At 35.0% G+C, this 22543-nt stretch overlaps 10 protein-coding genes and 2 pseudogenes across 12 annotated transcripts, besides 2 other annotated features; 5 read left to right on the top strand and 7 right to left on the bottom strand.

Moving 5' to 3' along the window:
• Positions 1 to 2727: part of a mobile genetic element that runs on past the window's edge.
• Positions 20 to 421, bottom strand: TVAGG3_0877560 (uncharacterized protein; the record flags this gene model as incomplete). Its single annotated transcript, XM_051250294.1, has 1 exon — positions 20 to 421. The coding sequence occupies one exon, from the start codon at positions 419 to 421 to the stop codon at positions 20 to 22; it is 402 nt and encodes a 133-aa protein (XP_051085769.1).
• Positions 1393 to 2727, bottom strand: TVAGG3_0877540 (phage tail repeat-like family; the record flags this gene model as incomplete). Its single annotated transcript, XM_001299089.1, has 1 exon — positions 1393 to 2727. The coding sequence occupies one exon, from the start codon at positions 2725 to 2727 to the stop codon at positions 1393 to 1395; it is 1335 nt and encodes a 444-aa protein (XP_001299090.1).
• Positions 2728 to 2799: 72 nt separating this feature from the next.
• On the top strand, positions 2800 to 3354 carry TVAGG3_0877520 (uncharacterized protein; the record flags this gene model as incomplete). Its single annotated transcript, XM_051250293.1, has 1 exon — positions 2800 to 3354. A coding segment is annotated over one exon (555 nt), but the record flags the coding sequence as incomplete, so codon positions are not given.
• A 298-nt stretch (positions 3355 to 3652) lies between these two features.
• TVAGG3_0877510 (serine threonine-protein phosphatase family) lies at positions 3653 to 3895 on the bottom strand (the record flags this gene model as incomplete). Its single annotated transcript, XM_051250292.1, has 1 exon — positions 3653 to 3895. The coding sequence occupies one exon, from the start codon at positions 3893 to 3895 to the stop codon at positions 3653 to 3655; it is 243 nt and encodes an 80-aa protein (XP_051085767.1).
• Positions 3896 to 3928: 33 nt separating this feature from the next.
• Positions 3929 to 4276, bottom strand: TVAGG3_0877500 (uncharacterized protein; the record flags this gene model as incomplete). Its single annotated transcript, XM_051250291.1, has 1 exon — positions 3929 to 4276. A coding segment is annotated over one exon (348 nt), but the record flags the coding sequence as incomplete, so codon positions are not given.
• A 1362-nt stretch (positions 4277 to 5638) lies between these two features.
• On the bottom strand, positions 5639 to 7896 carry TVAGG3_0877490 (uncharacterized protein; the record flags this gene model as incomplete). Its single annotated transcript, XM_001299088.2, has 1 exon — positions 5639 to 7651. One exon carries the CDS (start codon positions 7649 to 7651, stop codon positions 5639 to 5641), a length of 2013 nt encoding a protein of 670 aa, XP_001299089.1.
• A 576-nt stretch (positions 7897 to 8472) lies between these two features.
• Positions 8473 to 11357, bottom strand: TVAGG3_0877480 (vacuolar protein sorting-associated protein 11-like protein family; the record flags this gene model as incomplete). The annotated part of the gene is made up of 1 exon (XM_001299087.2): positions 8538 to 11357. One exon carries the CDS (start codon positions 11355 to 11357, stop codon positions 8538 to 8540), a length of 2820 nt encoding a protein of 939 aa, XP_001299088.1.
• Positions 11358 to 13229: 1872 nt separating this feature from the next.
• On the top strand, positions 13230 to 14423 carry TVAGG3_0877470 (protein of unknown function, DUF4106 family; the record flags this gene model as incomplete). Its single annotated transcript, XM_051250290.1, has 1 exon — positions 13230 to 14423. A coding segment is annotated over one exon (1194 nt), but the record flags the coding sequence as incomplete, so codon positions are not given.
• A 1401-nt stretch (positions 14424 to 15824) lies between these two features.
• Positions 15825 to 22543: part of a mobile genetic element that runs on past the window's edge.
• Positions 16498 to 17153, top strand: TVAGG3_0877460 (protein of unknown function, DUF4106 family; the record flags this gene model as incomplete). Its single annotated transcript, XM_051250289.1, has 1 exon — positions 16498 to 17153. A coding segment is annotated over one exon (656 nt), but the record flags the coding sequence as incomplete, so codon positions are not given.
• TVAGG3_0877450 (uncharacterized protein) lies at positions 17272 to 17691 on the bottom strand (the record flags this gene model as incomplete). The annotated part of the gene is made up of 1 exon (XM_051250288.1): positions 17272 to 17691. One exon carries the CDS (start codon positions 17689 to 17691, stop codon positions 17272 to 17274), a length of 420 nt encoding a protein of 139 aa, XP_051085763.1.
• TVAGG3_0877440 lies at positions 17755 to 18193 on the top strand (annotated as a pseudogene). Its single transcript has one exon. A coding segment is annotated over exon 1 (439 nt).
• Positions 18296 to 19092, top strand: TVAGG3_0877430 (annotated as a pseudogene). The gene has a single exon. A coding segment is annotated over exon 1 (797 nt).

The raw sequence follows: 22543 nt of genomic DNA, 5'->3' as shown, positions 1-22543 counted from the left end.
TTCATCTCAGTAAAAAATTTTACATTCCCCAAGTTTGAGGCGGTTGAGGTTGGTTATTGTTTACCCACTGTTGTGCATGGTTATATCCTCTGTTAAAGAATCTTTCACCTTGGTCCATATAGTGTCCTGCTTGGTTATAGTAGTCATTTGCTTTGTTATAATAGTTTCCTGCTTGTCTTCCTACATTGTCCATCCATCCTTGAACTTTTCCTCTTGTTTCAGGATTTGGAATAAGATTTGTTGCATCTCGTGCTACATCCCAACCTTTCTGTACAGTTTGTATAATAGGTTGTGCTTTCTCTTTAAGTATACCTAATGTACTCAAAATCTTCCTTCCAACTCCAAATACACCTCTGGCTATTGTTCCCACTGCGGGTAAAAATCTAGATGCTACTCCTGCTAATGCGCCAAATAAACCCATTTCTTATAGGGTAAAAATGACGAATCCAAACAAGGACCCCTATGTTTCTAAAGCGACAAAGAAAGCACTCATGATAAAAATCTTTAGTTCAACACCAAATGCTTGGTTTATGGATATCTTGGAAAACATTCCGAGAGTTAGAACAGATGGACCTCCATACTGGTTAATATTTGTTGGTCAAAACACAAGATACTGTGAAGCCATACCATTATGGTCCAAAAATATTTTAGATGTGAAAACTGCTTTGACAATATTCGTTGACAAATACCATCCAACAAAACTAACATCTGACTGTGAAAGTTCTTTCAAATCAGATGATATTAAAAACTATCTGCGTTCAAAAAATGTAAACCAATATTTCATTGTCGACCAAAACCATTCTGCTCTTGGTGTCATTGACGGTTGTATAAAAATGTTAAGAGACTTAAACCAACCACAAGGTGGTGAAGCAAATGAAATGTCATATGACGACAAATATAGACACTTCTCCATGGCAAAGATGAGACAAGTTTTAAATATTTACAATAACCGTAAACAAAAAGGTTTGGGAAACCACTCCCCCGAAGAAATGAAAAACAACCCTGACTTAGAGAAAGACTATATATTAATAATTTAGTCAAAAGAGACAAACAAGAAAGAATGCCGGGCTTCAAACTTCAGAAAGGTGACAAAGTAAAAATAGAAATACCTAAACGCGACCCATATGAAAATACTATTGACTATGACAACAATGGGAACCCGACAGGTACTCACATTCGTGTTCGTAAAAATAGAAGAAAGTATACAAGAGAATATTATGAAGTTTTAGGCAAACATGGCAAAATGTACACACTGCAAGCAGAAGATAAAACTACTATTGTCAGACCTCGTTTCAAACTTGTCAAAGTTCAAGGTGGTATACTTTCAAAGACAGTTCCTAACAAATATAAGACAACTCCTGACGAATATGCTAAAGAAGTTGAAAATGACGACTAAGCAATTCTATACCATGCGTAAACTGTCATGTAAGGTGGCATATATTCTTTACTTTGTCCCGTTGTTTGCGTATATCCTGAAACGTGATGTGTATGGTTTCCTCCTCCCTCAGTGTTACTCCAGTAACAATTTATAGCAAACTTAACGTTGTCTTTAACATCATATCCTTTACCTTTTGTCATTGCTGACCAATCCCAATATCTATGCTTATGCCAACCTGCTTGAGATGTACTTAAATCTATGTAGTGACTGTGTGCAGGTAAATTTTCACCTGTAATCGTTTTACTTCCACCTGTTTCCTTTGAAGAGTTTGCACAATACAAAAACCTGTCGACTATTTGAGTCCAAGTTCCAAAACCAAGTACTACTTCTGGTCTGGTAGAGTTCATTGAAACATATAATGAGCCAACCGGGTAAATAAGATTCGGCAAAATTTGTTTAAGCACATTGAGTTCCTGTCTTAGATGCATAATACTATTGTCATTAGATATCAAAGTATCTACAAGACTTGTTGCCGGTGGTATTGTTGGACCTTTATTTGGCAAGGTTGTGTTTAGTGTAATATCATCTGCTGTAAAAGTTGTAAAACTTGTATGTGTATGAGTCTTATCTGCTTTCTTCTCTAACTCATCGTTAACATAAGTTTTATCTGCTTTAAGGTCTAAACATCCTGAAACCCATCCTGTATCAGCTTTAGTTTTTAAAATCTTTGATGTCCATTCATGATACCATTCAACCCTTTCTTTAATTTCATTATCTTTTTCATCCACATATTCCTTATCCGCTTTCTTCTCTAACTTACTAGCCACATATTCCTTATCCGCTTTCTTTTCAAGGCTAACGTTTAAGTCTGTTATTTCAGATATGGAATGTGTATGTCCAACGGCACTTTTCCTGTTTAAGGTTTCTTGTAAGTTTGTAATATTTGCAATGGTATGTGTATGAGTCTTTTTAGAATATTCGTTTTCAGCTCTTGTCACTTCACTTGACATTTTATTGTCAACATATGTTTTGTCTGCTAGTTCAGGATGAGTATGTTCTTTTGTTGCATAAGCATTGTTAGCTCTTTCTTCTTCTTTTGCTATTGCATCGTCTACATATTCTTTGTCAGCTTTGTTGTCAACATCTGCTTTCAAAAGAAGTTCATTTATAGGTTTCTCGTTTAAAGTTCCTTTTGTTGGATTTATACAGACAGTATGGTTCTTATTGTCTTGAAACAGAAACTCATCTGTCATTGGGTTTAATGTCAGTTTTAAGTTTCCTTCTTTCAATGACTCAGATATCTTAGAATAGTTTGAAAAGTTTGTTGTGTTCTTATTTAGAGCTTGCATAATGAGTTGTCGGTTGTGTTGTATTTCTCTCATAGACGCTGTTTCATTTGACATTTTTATTATAGATAAAATATGCTTCCAATAGAAAAAGAAAATTCTAGAGTTGCTACAACTAAACCATTAGATGAACTTTTTACTAATGTCGGTCAAAAGTTTGAGACAGATACCGTAAAGCATGAAGGCTATCGTTTTGACTACCCATTAAGATGGCTAAGAGACCCATCTGTCACAAAAGCTATTGGCTTTCGTAGAATGAAGTTCATTTCAGAAGCCATACATGGTTTCCCATTTACAGTCGGTTTTGAAGTTCGATACTATAACAAAGAAAAACGTATGTATGAGAAATTTGAACAGGGAAAACTTTTACAAGTTAGTTTGCTTATAAATTTAGAAACAACTCTTCAAGCTTTTCAAGAAAAAATAAACGATATCTATATCGAATATGCAAACCAGTATAACATTGACGAAGGAGAATACCATCTCGATATTATTTATGACAGGAAAAATGCAACTGTTAAAATCAATAAAATAGAAGACCTTGGAGAAAACGTTTATATTTCTACAAAATATAACAACTTGGCATGGTATAGATTTATGAGGATGTTAAATCAGCCTGCAGCATATCCAGTACACCCGGACTATTATGAAGTCGAAAAACCTAATGGAACATATGAAAATGTTTTCGACCAAGATGCTATTATTGTTCATGCTTCATTTTCTGGCGCCCAAAACTCTTTCTTATGCTTGGCAAATGACTTTTACGAAAAACCTACAAAGTTATACGAACCACCAAGTGGAAGTATTTCAGACTTTCAAGTATGGTTTACTACAGATGGAAGAAAAAGAATAATTCCATTATACCATGCGTTTTACTTAGAACTTAGTTTCATATACAACTACTATCGAACGATAAAAATATAATTTTTTAATACGGTTGAGGTGTTGGATTTGGTTGCCAACTAGACTGTGGTGCAGGTTCAGGCTGTTGTATAACAGGAGCTTGTTCTTCTGGTTCAGGGTCTTTAGGTATAATACCAACAAACTGACCTACTCTTTTACCAATATTTTTGACACCGTTCCATACTCCTCTTCCGACAGATTTTATTCCATTCCATATACCTCTTCCAACATTTCGAAAGAAGTTTCCTATCTTACTGAAGAAACCCATTTTACTATATGTAAAAATCTAATGTCCGCCTAGTCTCTTACGTTTCCTGTTGAGTTCCATAGCATTCTTTAACTGGAGCTCATACATTCTGTTTCTCCTCTGGTAGAAAACATATTCTGGGTCAACTCCTGTGTTCGCGTCATCTGCATAAAGTTGTTTATATCCCACTTCAGGGTTTGTATAAAACTCTTTCCATCTCATATTTGCATACCATGGTGGCAAACCTAACGCAGCGTCATTTGACATGGCAGTTTGCATTTGTACATCTGTTGGCACTTGACCATAGTTTGCCATTGCAGTTTGTATTCTAACTTCATTTGGAATATTCTCTGGGTTTGGTTGTCCAGGTTGCTGTGCATTCGCTAAGTTCTGTGCGTCCATTTAATATTAGATAAAAATATCTCTTACGAGTACATATACTGAACATTTGCAGGCATTGGTTCATCTTCATATTCTCTGTACTTTTCTGCCACGTCAAATAAATAAATGACACAATGGAAAAAACCTAAAACAAGTAGTCCTATTTCAAACCACATTTACTTACTAATAAAATTTCTTTATTGTGACACTTTCTCCAGTTTATAGGACCTCTCTCATATTCTATCTTGTCATATATAAACTCATAGTCATGTATGTCCTCTAACCATCTCATAACGGTTTCCAAACCACTTTTATCGGATGTAAAGTAAAAGCATGGATGGTTATGTATAACGTCTAAAGTTTCTAAAGAGTCTCTCAAAGTCCAGTCTACTTGGTATTGAAAATCCCATGTGTTATAGAACGGCGGGTCCACTATAAAGAAAACATTTTCCTTGTCTTTATATTTTTCATACAACTCTGTCCAACGACATCTCACAAACTCTATACCCTCAATATATTTTTCTATGTCCTCTTTGAAAACATTTGTATAGTTAAGATATAAAACTTTTGACATAAGTGTTTCAATGTCATGAACTCTTATAGCACCACTATATAATAGTCTAGCAGATATACTATCCCAGTCTATATATTCTGCTTTTTTCAAAACCTCTCTCACAATATTTTTCTTATCTAATGGTATACGTTCCATCTTACCTATAGGTATCTTTTCTTTTAACGCTTTCAATATATTGTTTGTGTCTGGAATATGTTTGAGACGGTCCATATAGTTGTCGAAGTCATTGCATATAATCTTTGAGTCTGGGAATATTGTATGACATAAATGGGATATATAGAAACTTCCACCGAACAAATCTACAAATGTTAGACCATTCGGTAGTTTCTTAAGTTCTCTCAATATAATATCTTTACATCTACTCTTATTTCCAAAGAACGGTAACGGTGGTTTTGTAAAATTCATTTATATATAATAATAAAAATGTTTTTACCCGAAAAGTGACAGAAAAGTGACAAAGCATGAAAACATATATAATTTGTGAAAAGTGAAACAAAAAGTGACATATTAAAAAGTGACATCATTAATATGATGTAAATAACAACGGTTTTGGTTTTGTCACCGGCTGGTCGGCTGGGGTTCGGTCCTCCTCTTGGGTCTTGGGCAAAATTTCTTAGGGGCTAGAGGGCGCAACGCGCCTGGAAGCCCCACTTACCTAACCTTAAACTAATATTTTTCATTGATAAATATATTATTTTCTAATGTTTTATAGAAAACAAATGTTCGTTTAGAAAACTTTAAGTAAGTTTCTATCTCAAGGTATTCTAAAAAAAATAAAGAAAAAGAAGCTTCAAACAGAATATTTTTATTTAATATTTCCATGAATCACTTGACTCGCTAACATTATTTCCATTATTAAGAGGATTTGGTGATCGACTTGAACTTTCACTTTCAGAATCACTTCTGACTCTAGGGTCATAATATTTCTTATATAGTAAAACTAGACCGGCCACAATGCAGGATATAACAATTAATGAAAAGATTGTCCATCCAGCAATTGCACCTGATTTAGTTTTTGCTTCAAATTGATATATTTCATCGTTTCCTAACAAATAAGGAGATTCTATTTCGGAGTTTCCATTCTTCATTGTTGCTGAAAAGTAGAATTCTCTTTCATCAATGTCTTCTGGAGGATTTATAACAAAAACAAAAGAAGAACTTATTGAAAGAATTGTATCTTCCAGTGAACTCTTAATAGGAATTCCATCAGGTGTGAAAATTTCAACATCGCTAATATTTGATACTATGATATCTGAACTTGTATATTTAGAGTTGAATGGCTTGAATATACATGTTTTATTTTCTTTTGTAATGATATGAGTGCATTTTCTATCTGAAGTAGAATAATTATTACAGATTGAAATATCTTGAGATCCTCCAGACACAATCATTTCATTACATTTTCCTTTTAGATAATCAAGTTTGAAGATATTTATTGGTACTTTAATGATTGATTGTTTGTTTGTGACATTTAGACTGAGTTCTGTTTCTTTCTTTGTGATTAATGCTTGCATTTTTAGATCAGTAACATTAATTTTTATGCCATCTGCTTCTGCAATAATGAAATAATCCTCAACTAAAGCAGTTTCGAATGTTATCAAAGAATTTGGACCTACTTTAATAGGATTAATTTCATCCAATATTGGTACTTTTGAATGGTAATTTTCAGGTCTAAGAACAACTTTATCATAATATGAAGTTTCTTTTGTAAATATGTGAAGTATTGAAGGAACAAAGAAATTTCCACTAACAACCGGCCTAATTCTATCAATTTGCTTGGCAATTAGTGCTATTCCAATAAATGAATTTTCACAAACTTCTTGTACAATAACTCTAAATATGACAAAATTAACATCATATAATGCTTTTGAATTCATGATTGTTTCTGGTTCATCATTCATTGTATATGATGAATGAATTTGAATCTTATAATTTTTATTGTTAGCTATCTTTTTGGAAATATATGTTGTAACATTATAATCTTCTGATCCAATGAAAACAATTAAATGAGATTCAGGCAAATATTTGATTCCTGTATCAATCAAATATTGTTTCCTGTTCTGATTGATGATAAAATCTAATGAAGAATCTTTTGTATCAAGCGCAAAAAAAACGAAATCAAGATTTCTATCCTCATCTTTTGCAATAACTTTGAAAGATTCAGTAGATCTAAGTACTTCATTTGGTTTATTAATGTCAGAAAATTTGAAATGATTGTAGTTTAAGAAAGCAACAAAAGTGTTTTTACCAGGAATATTTGGAGTGACCACTGTTGTTTCTGTATCTTTTGATATTTGAACACTGTTTCTTCCAAATTTTGCATTAATTATTGTTTCATGAACAATTTTTTCATCAATTTTAGAATCTATTTTTGTTTCATTTTCAAAAGTGATAGGTCTATTAACTATATCTGAATAGAAGAATCTACCAGACATATATTTAGGTGTTGTGCGAGAGATACCAACAAATCCATAAGGATTTCCTAACCCAATAGTGTATTTAATAATTATAAATTTTTTATCTGTAATTGTAGTAGTTTCATCTTTGATTTCGATTGGTTTTCCTTCCATTGAAAATGAATTATAATACGAGAAAGTATTTAACGGAGAAGTTTTAGGATCTTTGAATAATGTCATTGATATAGCATTATTACCTGAATGAATAATGCAGTAAGTACTGTTTTCTTGTGTATCGGTATTCATTAAATAGAAATTATTGAAATAATTGAAATCGTATTTAATTATGCAATTTTTTTCGAGTAAGAAAACCGAGAATTCTAGATTATATTTGTTAGATAAAACTGATAATTGTTTCGGATTCATTGCACAGTTTGAAATGCTTTTTTTAGAAGATTCATTGATAAATTTTACTGAATGGAAGATGACAAATACGTCATATCGATATGAGCTATCAAATATAATTGTTGTTGCATCATAATTTCTTAAATACACTGAATTGTAACCAGTTCTAGCCCAATAAGTTCCTCTTGATAACAATTTTTTGTTTTTAGATTGTATATCAAGCTCAAAGCTTGGATGATAGTCAGATTCAATCTGGTTAATGGAACTTGATGTAAAACCTATGAATAGTGTAAGCATTGAACTAAAATTTTCAGTAAAAATGAAAAGTCGTAAATTTTTTTCATAAATTTGATGATGAAAGCATTCATAACTTATATTAAATTAAAACAATTTTCAAGTTTTTTAAACCGCGGTTCACTTTGTGGGAAAAATTTGCTTGAATTTTTGATCCAATTAACAAATAAAACAAATTTTAACTATAAATTATATTGGAATCAACTTGTTCAGTTATCAATTAGAGAATTACCGAAAAGAGGGTAATATTCTTTTTATTTCAATGACTCTAATAAGATATGATATCAATTTTGGCAGTCCTTGATTGTAGTTTTAGCCTATTCTTAACTCTCTTATGTAATTGTTGGAATAAAAATTTGTTATTTTCCATTCATGGGTTTTATATATACGGGCTAGGTGAAGACATTGCGGATAGAAGATTAGCAATGTCTGAACCCTCAAAATTTATATTAAAAAGTATGTTATTATATGGAAAAAGTTCGAGATTTCATCATAACAGACTTGTTTTACTTAAACTATATCAATGACGAGACTATAAAATCATTGTACTTTTTTTCAACAATAAGATAAAAAACTTTTTTTACTTAAGAAATAAAGAATTTAATTATTTTTTTCATTCTTCACCTAAACCGAATTTCGCGAGGAACTTCTTTATATCATCCGTATCCTCCTGAGATAAATCATTATCTAATATTCCTGATTTCAACACTTCTTCGAGAATTCCAATTCCGTCGTTTGTGTTCTTCATTGCTGTGAGGATTTCCTGCTGTTCCTCATGTTCATGGACACGAGCTATTCTGTCGTGTGCTATCTGTTCTGCCTTCTGGCGGCAAATTGGGCAAAGATCTGGTTCATCTCCGAGGCATGGCTGATGGAATGTATGTCCGCACTTGAAACATGAGAATGGATAGGAATCTATCTTCTGCTGGCAGCTTCCGCATGTCATTCCGTTCTTAATTCCACGGAAAACTTTGCAATTATTTTGTAAATTGTTTGTTTCAACGTACATCTTTTCGAGAGCTTCATCTTCCTGTTGTAGCTTCTTCATCTTCTCATTTGTCTCGCTCGCGATCCTTTCGAACTCTTTAATTGTGAATTCAGAAATGATATCAAACGTAGCTGTTGATTTGATGCCTTTAAGTATTGGCAATAATTCATTCAACAACATTATGCCATTATCTAATACATGCGATGAGATTTGCTTGGTCACATCGATATCTCCGGATCTGACTGCGAGTTGGAGGCCTTCTGACCATATATTTGGATCATCCTTCTGGTATCTGAGGCAGATATCGTACATCTGTGAAGGTTCGCAGGTATTTAAGATCATTCTGTATTGTTTTCTGATATGGAACATGTATTCCATGGCTTGTGAGAGCTGGCCGTACTTAGCATCGTTTGCCTTGAGATCTACGCCAAGAAGAATCTCTGGGATTGGTGAATTTGGATCTTTTTGAAGAGATTTCTCATATTTGGCCGCTTGTTCTTTGACATTTTCGCATTCTGTGAGAGCAACTCTTACAGAAAGGAAGGCAATCTCTTCATTATATTTCGCCTGTGGGTGTTTGAGCAAGCCAATCGTTTCAGCTGGATTTACGATTATTGATGTTGAAATTAATCGGTTCCAGAGTGTATCGGTGAGGTTCTGTGGGGCCATAGAGAGTACAAGAGTAAGGAATTTGTACTCCATCTTAGGGAATTCGAGGAAGATGTGGAAAATCATCTTTGGAGGGATTGTTTCTGCATCTAAGTTGATAGAACAGAGTCCGGCGATTTTTGTGGTGAAGGAAAGAGCTTCTGTTTCGTCCAAATGAGACAAAATCTTTGCGCCATAATCGCAAATGATTTTAATCTTCGTTTGGAGAACAGGAACTTTGAATATAATGTCTCTGACATCGAGAATCTTGTTATCTTTCTCTTTGATCTGGCAATACATGATGTAATCGCCAAATGCAAGGGCTAACTCTGAAGCTTTAGTGGCATTTCCACTCTCCACGAGAACCTTGATAGCAGGAGCGATGTTAAATTCGATTTCTTCGTCATTCTTCTTGTCATTGATAATTTTATCAACGATATCTAAGAGAGAACTGACTCGGCCGAGCTTTGTATAGCAGTTGAATCTCAGCTGTGTCTGTAATGGCTCTTCAAGTCCCTTATCATGCAGTGCTTCGAGATATTGAACCAATAACTCAGCGTATTGTGGCTCGAGGAACTTGTTGATAACGTAAGAAGGTTCTAAATAGCCAATAGCAAGGATATACTGTTGAATTGCGTCAGCATATGCGTGAGCATTATGACGATCATCACCCAATTGACGATGGATATCTGCAATCTTTGCAGCTCCTATGTGTGCATTTTCTGCAAGCTTAAGAGCGGCTTCGAACTGGCGGTTGTCGCAGAGAGACTTTAATTTCTCTTCTGTAGAGAATTCCGTAAGGGTAGCGATCTTGCAAGTGCTTCCTGATGACTCTTGTGTCATCATGAGTAATATAATTTGGCCCCATTCGTATAAAATGTACTTCGCATCTTTGCCAAACTTAGATCCTCCGTAAGTGCAACGAGTCATTGCATCGTAGACTTTTACAGTCTCGTATTGTGTTGAGAAGGCTAATAAATATGTTCTGTACCACATGATTTTGATTGGATCTACTGGAAGATCGATTGGAATTGTTTCTGAATCGACGCCTTCGAAATTGTAGAAGACTACGTCTTGTCCTCGTGCAACTGCCAACAGTCCTTTGTCGTTTAGGCAGGCGAATTCGGTTGCGACGCCTTTTGTATCGATAACTTTCTTGTAGAAAGCTTTTTTGTTCTGTTTATACGCGTAAATATTTTTATCAGTTGTAATAAATACTGCATTTTCGAACAATAAGCTTGTAGCGTAGTGCAAACTTGTAATTGTTTCATCGATTTTGATTGTTTCGATACATTCGAAAACCATCTTCTTAGATCCAATCCTTGGGACCTGGTAAACATATACAGTATGCTTATCGAATGTTAAAGCGAAATACTCCAGCATGTGAGATGAAGTGATAAATTGAATTTCAGTGCCCGGCTGCTTCTGAATTGATGTTTCTGCGTATGATGTATTTGATTCTGGATCTGCCATGATGACACCAATGCTATCTGTGTAATTAATAAGAGCGATAAGAGCTGGAGTACTTGGAGGTGCAAGTAACTTCATAATTGGTGCATCACAGAACGGAATATCGATAAATGTTGGGTTATTTACATCTTTTAAGATATGTAAGTGACCCATTGAGTCACCAAAAATCAAAGAACCGTGATAAGCGCAAACATCTGTAACTGTATATCCTTGGCCGTCTTCTTCGAACTTAATAGGGTCCTTAGACGGATTTTGGACATTCATAAACTTATACGGAATCCATCCCCTTCGCTGCGACATTTTTATGCGGTTTCTCTCAATTCCCATAAATAAAAAAAATTTTATTTTGGCATCTTTCTCTCAAATTTCATTCTAATCGAATATTTGCCATTATTTACCTATCATAACATGAGTTTTCATATTTCAACTTCATTTATCATTTAAAAAATTCAAGATTTGATTTGAACTCATAATTACAATCATTCCTATTAGCTATTTAGTGATGATATTGTTGATGTATTCATAGTAGAAAAAAAAAAAAAAAAAAAAAAAAAAAAAAAAGGAAGTGGGGCTTCCAGGCACTTCGTGCCTTCTAGCCCTGAAGATGTTTAGTATAAATGAAGTTTTTATTCGGAGGGCTTCCAGGCGCGTTGCGCCCTCTAGCCCACATAAATGAAGTTTTTATTCGGAGGTCTTCCAGGAGCTTTTCACAAATTATATATGTTTTCATGTTTTGTCAAGACTTCTTCGTAAATGTTTTGTCAAGACTTCTTCGTAAAATCAGACAAAAATATATTTTAGGGTAGAAGGGTATATCTAACCTCTTTTCTAACCTCTTTTCTACCCTCTTGAATTTTCATGAAATTTACACCAAAAATATATTTTAGGGTAGAAGGGTATATCTAACCTCTTTTCTAACCTCTTTTCTACCCTCTTGAATTTTCATGAAATTTACACCAAAAATATATTTTTAGGGTAGAAGGGTATATCTAACCTCTTTTCTAACCTCTTTTCTACCCTCTTGAATTTTCATGAAATTTACACCAAAAATATACTACTAGGGTCATTTACGAAGAAATCTCAACAAAGTCTTTACGATGAAGTCTTGACAAAGTCTTTACGAAGAAGTCTCAACAAAGTCTTTACGAAGAAGTCTTAACAAAGTCTTTACGAAGAAATTCATGAAAATTCAAGAGGGTAGAAAAGAGGTTAGAAAAGAGGTTAGATATACCCTTCTACCCTAAAATATATTTTTGGGTCATTTACGAAGAAGTCTTAACAAAGTCTTTACGAAGAAGTCTCAACAAAGTCTTTACGAAGAAATTCATGAAAATTCAAGAGGGTAGAAATGAGGTTAGAAAGAGGTTAGATATACCCTTCTACCCTAAAATATATTTTTGGGTCATTTACACTCATTTACGAAGAAATCTCAACAAAGTCTTTACGAAGAAGTCACAATAAAACGTCTGTCAAAAGCCGCTTTTTAACTTCACTTAAAATGCCACGTAAGCTACGTAAGAATATACGTAAGAGGAAGAGAGCATTGAAACATCCAATAGTAAAACTGACACCACAACAACAGTTGCAACAACAAATGCTGAATGACCCCACTATGTTGCAACAAATGTCAAGCAATCCTATGCTTTTAAACCGAGTTCTTGGTGCACAGAGTGGAGGTTTAAGAGCGGCACTTTTAGCGAAAATGGCAGGCTATGGTGGAGCTGCAGACGGAACAGCCTATAACCCTCAAAGTCAAATGAATTTGAGTTCACTCAAAAATCAAATAACAGATGTCAAAAAGTCAAACATAGACATACAGAAGCAAATAAGTGAAAACGAAAAGAAACTAGAATATGACAGACACACAAAGAAACTAAATGAGTTAAACGTAGAGAAAAAGAAGAAAGAAGAACAACTGAAAGAACTAAGTACAGAGGAATATGCGAAAAAAGTGTCAGAAAAAGCAGCAGAAGTAGCAAAAATGGAACAAGATGTTGTAAATTTGAAAAACCATACTACTCGATATAAAGTACTGAAAGATGAAGAGATAAACAAAAAGCCCTGAAGACATATATGGATAGCGATGAGTATAAAAAGGAAGTTGAAGCAAATGTAAAGGCAGAAAAACTTTTACAGTTGCAAAACCAAACCGTACAGTATGAAAACTTAGCACAAGAAAGTAAAAATAACGACGCGGCTATGCAAAAGGCAATGAAAAGCTCAGAATATATAAAAGCTAACAATGACTGGTTAGATGCCCAAGCCAACGCTAAAGCAGCCCAACTCATAGGGTCAATAAGGACAAAAATACAAGCGGATGAAGATAGTTCAAATGAAGCTTTAACAAATGCTGACTTTAAGAACGCTTTCGAAGCTCTTCATAGTAAGGTGAAACAAGTGAACGACTTCTCATCTGGAAAGAAACTGAAGTCTGAAGGTTTCGACAAAGAGTTAAAAGAAGTAGCACAAAATATGACGAAAATAACAGATGCAGCAACGAGACAGGCAGTTCAAAGTGCCTATGACGCCGTTAGAGCAACTGTTGTGAAAAGTCAAGAAAAAGAGTTACAACAGACCAAAACAGACCTAGTAAATGCTTTCTTAAAAACGAAAAGTCAGGTAGGACATTATGCTGCAGATGGAACATATGTGCCAGCTGGTGGAACTTATATACCACCAAACCCTCCAAGAGAAGCACCTGCACCAGGACTACCTAAAACATTTACATCGTCACATGGACATAGACACAGGCATGCACCAAAACCAACACAACAACCAACAGTTCAAAACCCTGCACAACAACAACAACAACAACAACCAACACAACAACCAACAGTTCAAAACCCTGCACAACAACCAACACAAACAGAGCAAGGACATAAAAGAAGTAGAGAACAAGGAAACCAAGAATTCTTAAAAATGCTTAAAGAAGAGTGTGGTTTCCCAGATACTGTTGACTTTAGTGACAGATATAAAGAAGCTATTAGAAAGTTCAAGGAAGGAAATACTGACCCGAACCTATTTAGCTTTATGGCTCAGCACCAAAACGGATATAATCTCAAACCTGGAAAATACAAGCTCGCTAAGGGATATGATTTAATAGCATATCATCCAAATGACATGAACGAATTTACTCCGAGATATTTGATGTCAGAGCTAAATGACAATTCAACTTTCGTCATGAAACGCGTAAAAAATAGAGACGGAACGAAAGAACAAAAGCTTATGAATGCGGATGACGTAGATAGGGAAATTGTTGAAAACGGTCTCGGAATATATGAAATGCCAGCAGATGAGGTACAAGAAACTCCACAGGAAGAAGTTCAGATACAACCAGACATGGAAGAAATAGTTCAGCAACAACAGCTAGAAGAGCCTGAAGGAAACGAACAAGTCACTCCTTTGGAAACTAACTTCACAGAACTAGATGAAGATTTGGAACAGCCGAAAAATCTTGACCCTCAACAAGAGCATGAGGTGAATATGGAATCTTTCCAAGAGTCTAAGAAAGATTCGGCTGACATAGTAGAAGAATATCGAAAAATGTTTGCCGACATACAAAAGACTCCAACACCAGATGAAAATATTCAGCATAGAATGGAAGAACTGAAAAAAAATGTACACAAATACAACAACCCTTTTTACTTACGAGCATTTAACGTTCAATCTTCGATGAACTGCGTGAAAATAAAAGGTTAAATTTCAAGAAAACATATAGAAATGAAACATTGTTTAAAGTTCATTCAGAACCTAACCAAGATGGAAACAAACCTACTTTTTGTTTCTGCAGACGATGGAACTACAATGAGATGGGGTTCATAAAGCTAACCCGGATAGGTGGTTCATAAACTTACAACCACAATTCCAAGAAGTTGTAGACGCAATGGAAGTGAATGGTGAACCAGATATAGCTGGTATTTTAAGCGCGGCTTTAATGCCATTGAAAGATATGAAAGATGCAGATATTTTGAACCAGTATGAAATGAACATGGCTGATGGAAATATAACACCTGACGTTCTAGAAACATTTATCTCAAAGAACTACACAGAACCATAAAGATGGTATATTTGGTGAAGAGTTTAGAAAGAAAGTTAGGGAGATAGAAGGAAGAGAACCTATTGTACATGACCTTGCAAACGAAAGTTTGCAAAATGTCATAAAAACTTACTTTGCAGACAATGAACCGAGAAGGGATGAATATTTAAGAAAACTCAAATGGACAGTACAAATGAAATGTTAGTATTGAAAAACATGTTCCTTGACAAAATAAAACCAACTACAGAAATAAACGACGCAAGACTGAAAGATTGGTAGAAGCTTTCCCATTCACAAAAGATATATTGGTAACATGGAAAGAAAACCAGAATGGCTACAAAAACATATATTTGGAAACGAGCATATTCCATATGGACAGGCACTGTTTGAAGAGCTTGAACCGGAAACTCAGGAAAGAGTCATGCAAACAATACGCGAAGACTCAAATACAGACTATGACAAACTCTTTCTAGGATATAGGTTACCTGAGATGGGCGACCAGAGTCCAAAGGCAAAAAGGACTGGAAATTTGCAACATACTAGATGAACATAATGCAAAGATGCAACAACTTCAAGCAGAGGGCAATGAAAGGAAAAAGAAGAGTTAAAAACTCAGTCAGGAAGAGAAGTAAAGCTTGGTCCACGTGGGTTCTATTATGACATATAAATCCAACTATTCTATATTTTTACTCATATGAAATGTTATGTACGCCGCTCAGAATATAACGCCAACAGTTTTGGATGCTATGAATGGAAATGTTTCCGAATGGTATAACCGAATGCGACAATGCCATTAGAAGGTCAGAAATAGTTCCTGGAACTTACGAATATACAACTGCTGTTTCTTATGGAAACGTAGGTGAGTTTGGAGAAGGTTCTTCAACAACAGTAGATATTGCTTGCGACAGGTTTCATATAATTTCTATTGACAACTCTTTCTTATACGTGGAACAAGACATTGAAATAAAACCTTCTGCCAAGTTGTCTGACAAGAAAGGTTGCAATGGAATTTTCTATGTCGGATACCAATATGCTCCAGAAGTTTTCATGGGATATAAGATATATTCTAACTCTGACTTAGTTCAAACAGTAACATGGGCAAACTATGAATGGTTCGCTTTGAGAAACTCAGTACAACCACAAGCTAGAGAACAAACAGACCAGTATGCAACTATTGAGAAAATAAGAAGACTTGACCCTAACGTTCCAGGAGTTTATGTTAACCTTTCTGGACAAACTGCAGCAGCAGTAACCAAAGTAAAACTGAAACTTAGAGTTCCTTTGTCATCTTTCCTCATCTTCAGGTTTTTAAGATACTTGCCAAACTGGGCAGGAAAAATTTCTATTGAACTTACTCCAAGCAAAAATAACTTAGTCATTGCACCAACACAAGACCCATTCACTCTTACAGAAGTAGTGGGAACAAATAAAATGTCATTCGCCGACTTTTGCAAAAACAAAGTTGACTTAGACTTTGGTTTCTCAAACCTCAACACTGAAGTAAACTATTATTTCAATGCTGCTGGAGATGCTTGGGACCCAGTTAAGTTTACATGCGAAAAATTTGAATGCAAGAGAATAGAAAGCAGACTTGCAGTCTATATGTTGGACCCAGATATTTCAAATGCTTTAGCTGCCAAATATATTGCAGTTCCACTTATGTTCCCTATACACCAAATATCTGTCAAAGACTTTGCAGGTGAAGTTGGAAACCAAAGTGCTGACCCAGGTGCAAGAACAGATATTGCTTTAACAACTGCAATGAAACATGCAGATACTATGTTTGTACTGTTCAGACGAACTATAAATGACTATTCTTGTTTCTACAACCCTGGTATTAAATATCATATAAACATAGATGGCAAATATTATCCAAGAGAAGAATATTCTACAGTTGAGGATATGAGGTCATACAACTTGACATTAGATGCTATGAACTTTAACAACAACTTCACAACAACCATTAACCCTGAAATGCAAAGTTCTATTATGCCATATGTGAAAGTATGGACCCATACAGGAGCTCAAAAAACTCAATATACAAATGGAGACCGTTCAAACTTTTGGCTTGGCATTCCATTTGCTGACTCAGAAGACTTTATGGTGGTATTTCAACTGTTGGTACTGTACAAATACAATATACTGGTGACAGAGACGGTCCAGATGAATTGAAAGCAAAGAAGTTTACAAAACCAATAGCACTTTTCACGGAAGATGCTCTTTTGAAAATTCGTTCGATGAAACCTGCTGGGGCTCCTCAGATTGGCATAACGACAGCTTCCATCGAGCAGATTTTGGCAGCAGGTCAGTAAGTTGTTCTTGAACTGACTTCTCTCCGTCAAATATTGACAGTACGCCAGTTTTGACATAATATTGTATTATAAACTTACCTTTAGAAATATCTGTAAGTTTTGTTGTTATATTTTTGTCTGCTTCAAGAACTTTCACCATTTCGGTTATACCAACTTTCTTTGCTTTATGAAAATATTTTGGTTCAGCAAATATTGCTATTCTATAACATTTTCCATTGTTTGTATAAAGAACTATTCTGTCAATGTATTTGTATTGTTTGTGTGTGTAAACTTTGTTTTGCTTCAATTCGAAGAGATACTCAAATACGTCCATCTTTTTATTTGAAGTAAAATGTCATTTCCGAAAAATAGAAGCGTAAGTGTTTCAAAAGGTTTAATGGCGGTGGCAGATGTGAAGTTAAATTCACCAACTCAAACAAACAGTCAAAGTGTTGTTGTCAATGTCAAAGAAAGAGATGTTGAAGTGGGGAAACCATACGAAGACCAAGATGGTATAACAATAGTTCCTGTAAAAGAACAACCAACATACCCTGAAGTTAGCAGAGACTTAAGTTCTGTTGCAGATATTCGAAACGACTACCAACAACTTAAAGACAAACTTAAAACTCAGGAGAAAGATTTGTCAAGCTTTGGGTATAATGTTAAACTTGGTCGAACACAACCCTGTAAAAGTGAACTCATATGTCATCGCACCTCGTGAAGTTTTGAAAGAACTATTGAAACTTTTGACAGAGGCAGACGATATAAACATCAAAGAAATAGAACCCGACATTGCTTGCTGTGGTGTTTCATATAATGTCATTGACAAGATATACGTTATGAAAGGAGGTGAAACGTTGAACTTAAAATATAGTTTCCCAGACGTCATAAAAATATTTGACGACACAACATTTCATTAAAATTTAGTTGCTAAGTAAATGGCAGAAGACATAGTGGTTTATACTATTACGACTAAAAACCCTGAGTCATATAATTCTATAACAACAAACTTACAAAGTCCTCAAGGACGATATTGTAAACTGACCTTAAACACGATGACGACTAAAGCCTGTTTTGCTCTTTTGACACCAGAAGATTTTATTGTTGTGAATGGTAAAAAATACTCCTTTGAAGATACTTACTCAGATATACCACCAACAGGTTTTGTTGACTTATTTAATACTTTAAGGACGGATGTAACATGTGCTGCAACTAGAGCAGGTTTCATTATGTTTGGATGTCCGACTGAGTTTAGTATAAACGATATGAGCTATAATACAAAACTTATATCTGGTTTTACTACCAACAGTTTCCTATAACAGGAAAAGGTGTCATACAAGGTTTGTCTATTCCATTGACATTAAGCACACCAATTTATATATTGTTTCAAACTTAGGTTCAAAGTGTTATTCGAATGTCGACAGAAACTACTATGACCAAAAGATACTTATGCGTATAAACAACACTTTCTCTGCTGGTTTGCCTATTGTTCATTCGAATGCAGAATTTCAACCTTAGTGAACTCAAACACTTTAGCAAACATAAACTTAACCTTAGTTGACGCAAACTTTGTTCCTGTAAAACTTTTATGTCCTATGTATTTGTCAATGACGGCAGAAAGTTTCGAATTGGAAGATGCAACTGTGAAAGTATTGTAAGAACAACTTCAACAACAAATAGCTCAAGAACAACAAATGCAACAAATAGCTCAAGACAACAAATAGCTCAAGAATAAAAAAATATTTTTTTTTATTTTTATAAAAATGTAAACATAGACGTTTTCAGATTTTTATGACTTCCAAGCGTTCAGAAATATGTGTCCATTTAGAGACTATAAACAAAGCAGATCGAGAATTTTGAAACGTTTATAAAACCAACTACAGAAATAAACGACGCAAGATGAAGATTGGGTAGAAGCTTTCCCATCACAAAAGATATATTGGTAACATGGAAAGAAAACAGAATGGCTACAAAAACATATATTTGGAAACGAGCATATTCCATATGGACAGGCACTGTTTGAAGAGCTTGAACCGGAAACTCAGGAAAGAGTCTGCAAACAATACGCGAAGACTCAAATACAGACTATGACAAACTCTTTCTAGATATAGGTTACCTGAGATGGGCGACCAGAGTCCAAAGGCAAAAAGGACATGGGAATTTGCAACATACTAGATGAACATATGCAAAGATGCAACAACTTCAAGCAGAGGGAATGAAGGAAAAAGAAGAGTTAAAAACTCAGTCAGGAAAAAGTAAAGCTTGGTCCACGTGGGTTCTATTATGACATATAAATCCACTATTCTTATTTTTATCTATGAATGTTACGCCGCTCAGAATATAACGCCAACAGTTTGGATGCTATGAATGGAATGTTCCGAATGGTATATAACGAATGCGACATGCAATCTGAGAAGGTCAGAAATAGTTCCTGGAACTTACGAATATACAACTGCTGTTTCTTATGGAAACGTAGGTGAGTTGGGAGAAGGTTCTTCAACAACAGTAGTATTGCTTGCGACAGGTTTCATATAATTTCTATTGACACTCTTTCTTATACGTGGAACAGAATTGAAATAAACCTTCTGCCAAGTTGTCTGCAAGAAAGGTTGCAATGGAATTTTCTATGTCGGTACCAATATGCTCCAGAAGTTTTCATGGGATATAAGATATATTCTAATCTGACTTGTTCAAACAGTAACATGGCAAACTATGAATGGTTCGCTTTGAGAAATCTCAGTACAACCACAGCTAGAGACAACACGAACCAGTATGCAACTATTGAGAAAATAAGAAGACTTGACCCTAACGTTCCAGGAGTTTATGTTAACCTTTCTGGACAAACTGCAGCAGCAGTAACCAAAGTAAAAACTGAACTTTGAGTTCTTTGTCATCTTTCCTCATCTTCAGGTTTTTAAGATACTTGCCAAACTGGGCAGGAAAAATTTCTATTGAACTTACTCCAGCAAAAATAACTTAGTCATTGCACCAACACAAGACACATTCACTCTTACAGAAGTAGTGGGACAAATAAAATGTCATTCGCCGACTTTTGCAAAAACAAAGTTGACTTAGACTTTGGTTTCTCAAACCTCAACCTGAAGTAAACTATTATTCTCAATGCTGCTGGAGATGCTTGGGACCCAGTTAAGTTACATGCGAAAATTTGAATGCAAGAGAAAGAAAAGACTTGCAGTCTATATGTTGGACCAGATATTTCAAATGCTTTTAATGCCAAATATATTTGCAGTTCACTTATGTTCAGATGTCAAAAAGTCAAAACATAGACATACCAGAAGCAAATAAGTGAAAACGATAAGAAACTAGAATATGACAGACACACAAAGAAACTAAATGAGTTAAACGTAGAGAAATAAGAAGAAAGTAAGAACAACTGAAGAACTAAGTAAGAGGAATATGCGAAAAAGTGTCAGAAAAAGCAGCAGAAGTAGCAAAAATGGATAAAGATGTTTGTAAATTTGGAAAAACCATACGCTACTCGATATAAAGTACTGAATAGATGAAGAAGATAAAACAAAAAGGCCCTGAAGACATATATGGATAGCGATGAGTATAAAAAGGAGTTGAAGCAAATGTAAAGGCAGAAAAACTTTACAGTTGCAAAACCAAACGTACAGTAGAAAACTTAGCACAAGAAAGTAAAAATAACGACGGCGGTATGCAAAGGCAATGAAAGCGTCAGAATATATAAAAGCTAACAATGACTGGTTAGATGCCCAAGCCACGCTAAGCAGCCCAACTCATAGGGTCAATAAGGAACAAAAACAAGCGGATGAAGATAGTTCAAATGAAAGCTTTAACAAATGCTGACTTTAAGACGGCTTCGAGAGCTCTTCATAGTAAGGTGAAACAAGTGAACGACTTCTCATCTGGAAAGAAACTGAAGTCTGAAGGTTTCGACAAGAGTTAAAAGAAGTAGCACAAAATATGACGAAAATAACAGATGCAGCAACGAGACAGGCAGTTCAAAGTGCCTATGACGCCGTTAGAGCAACTGTTGTGAAAAGTCAAGAAAAAGAGTTACAACAGACCAAAACAGACCTAGTAAATGCTTTCTTAAAAAACGAAAAGTCAGGTAGGACATTATGCTGACAGATGGAACATATGTGCCAGCTGTGGAACTTATATACACAAACCCTCCAAAGAGAAGCACCTGAACCAGGACTACCTAAAACATTTACACATCGTCACATGGACATAGACACAGGCATGCACCAAAACCCAACACAACACAACACCACACAACAACCAACATTACAACAACACAACAACAACAACAGCAAAACCCTCAACACATAAACAACACAAAAGAGCAAGGACATAAAAGAAGTAGAGAACAAGGAAACGCAAGAATTCTAAAAAATGCTTAAAGAAGATGTGGTTTCCCAGATACTGTTGACTTTAGTGACAGATATAAAGAAGCTATTAGAAAGTTCAAGGAAGGAAATACTGACCCGACCTATTTAGTTTATGGCTCAGCACCAAAACGGATATAATCTCAAACGCTGGAAAATACAAGCTCGCTAAGGGATATGATTTAATAGCATATCATCCAAATGACATGACGATTTTACTCCGAGAATATTTTGATGGTTCAGAGCTAAATGACAATTCAACTTTCGTCCATGAAAACGCGTAAAAAATAGAGACGGAACGAAAGAACAAAAGCTTATGAATGCGGATGACGTAGATAGGGAAGATTGTTGAAAACGGTCTCGGAATATATGAATGCCAGCAGATGAGGTACAAGAAACTCACAGGAAGAAGTTCAGATACAACCAGACTGGAAGAAATAGTTCAGCAACAACAGCTAGAAGAGCCTGAAGGAAACGAACAAGTCCTCCTTTGGAAACTAACTTCACAGAACTAGATGAAGATTTGGAAACAGCCGAAAAATCTTGACCCTCAACAAGAGTATGAGGTGAATATGGAATACTTTCCAAGAGTCTAAGAAAGATCGGCTGACATAGTAGAAGAATATCGAAAATGTTTGCCGACATACAAAAGACTCCAACACGCAGATGAAAATATTCAGCATAGAATGGAAGACTGAAAAAAAATGTACACAAATACAACAACCCTTTTTACTTACGAGCATTTAACGTTCAATCTTCGGATGAACTCGGTGAAAATAAAAGGTTAAATTTCAAGAAAACATATAGAAA

This window comes from Trichomonas vaginalis, chromosome VI (genome assembly GCF_026262505.1).
Source record: "Trichomonas vaginalis G3 chromosome VI, whole genome shotgun sequence".
Classification (NCBI taxonomy): Eukaryota; Parabasalia; order Trichomonadida; family Trichomonadidae; genus Trichomonas; species Trichomonas vaginalis.
This window is presented reverse-complemented; position numbering and strand designations above follow the sequence as displayed.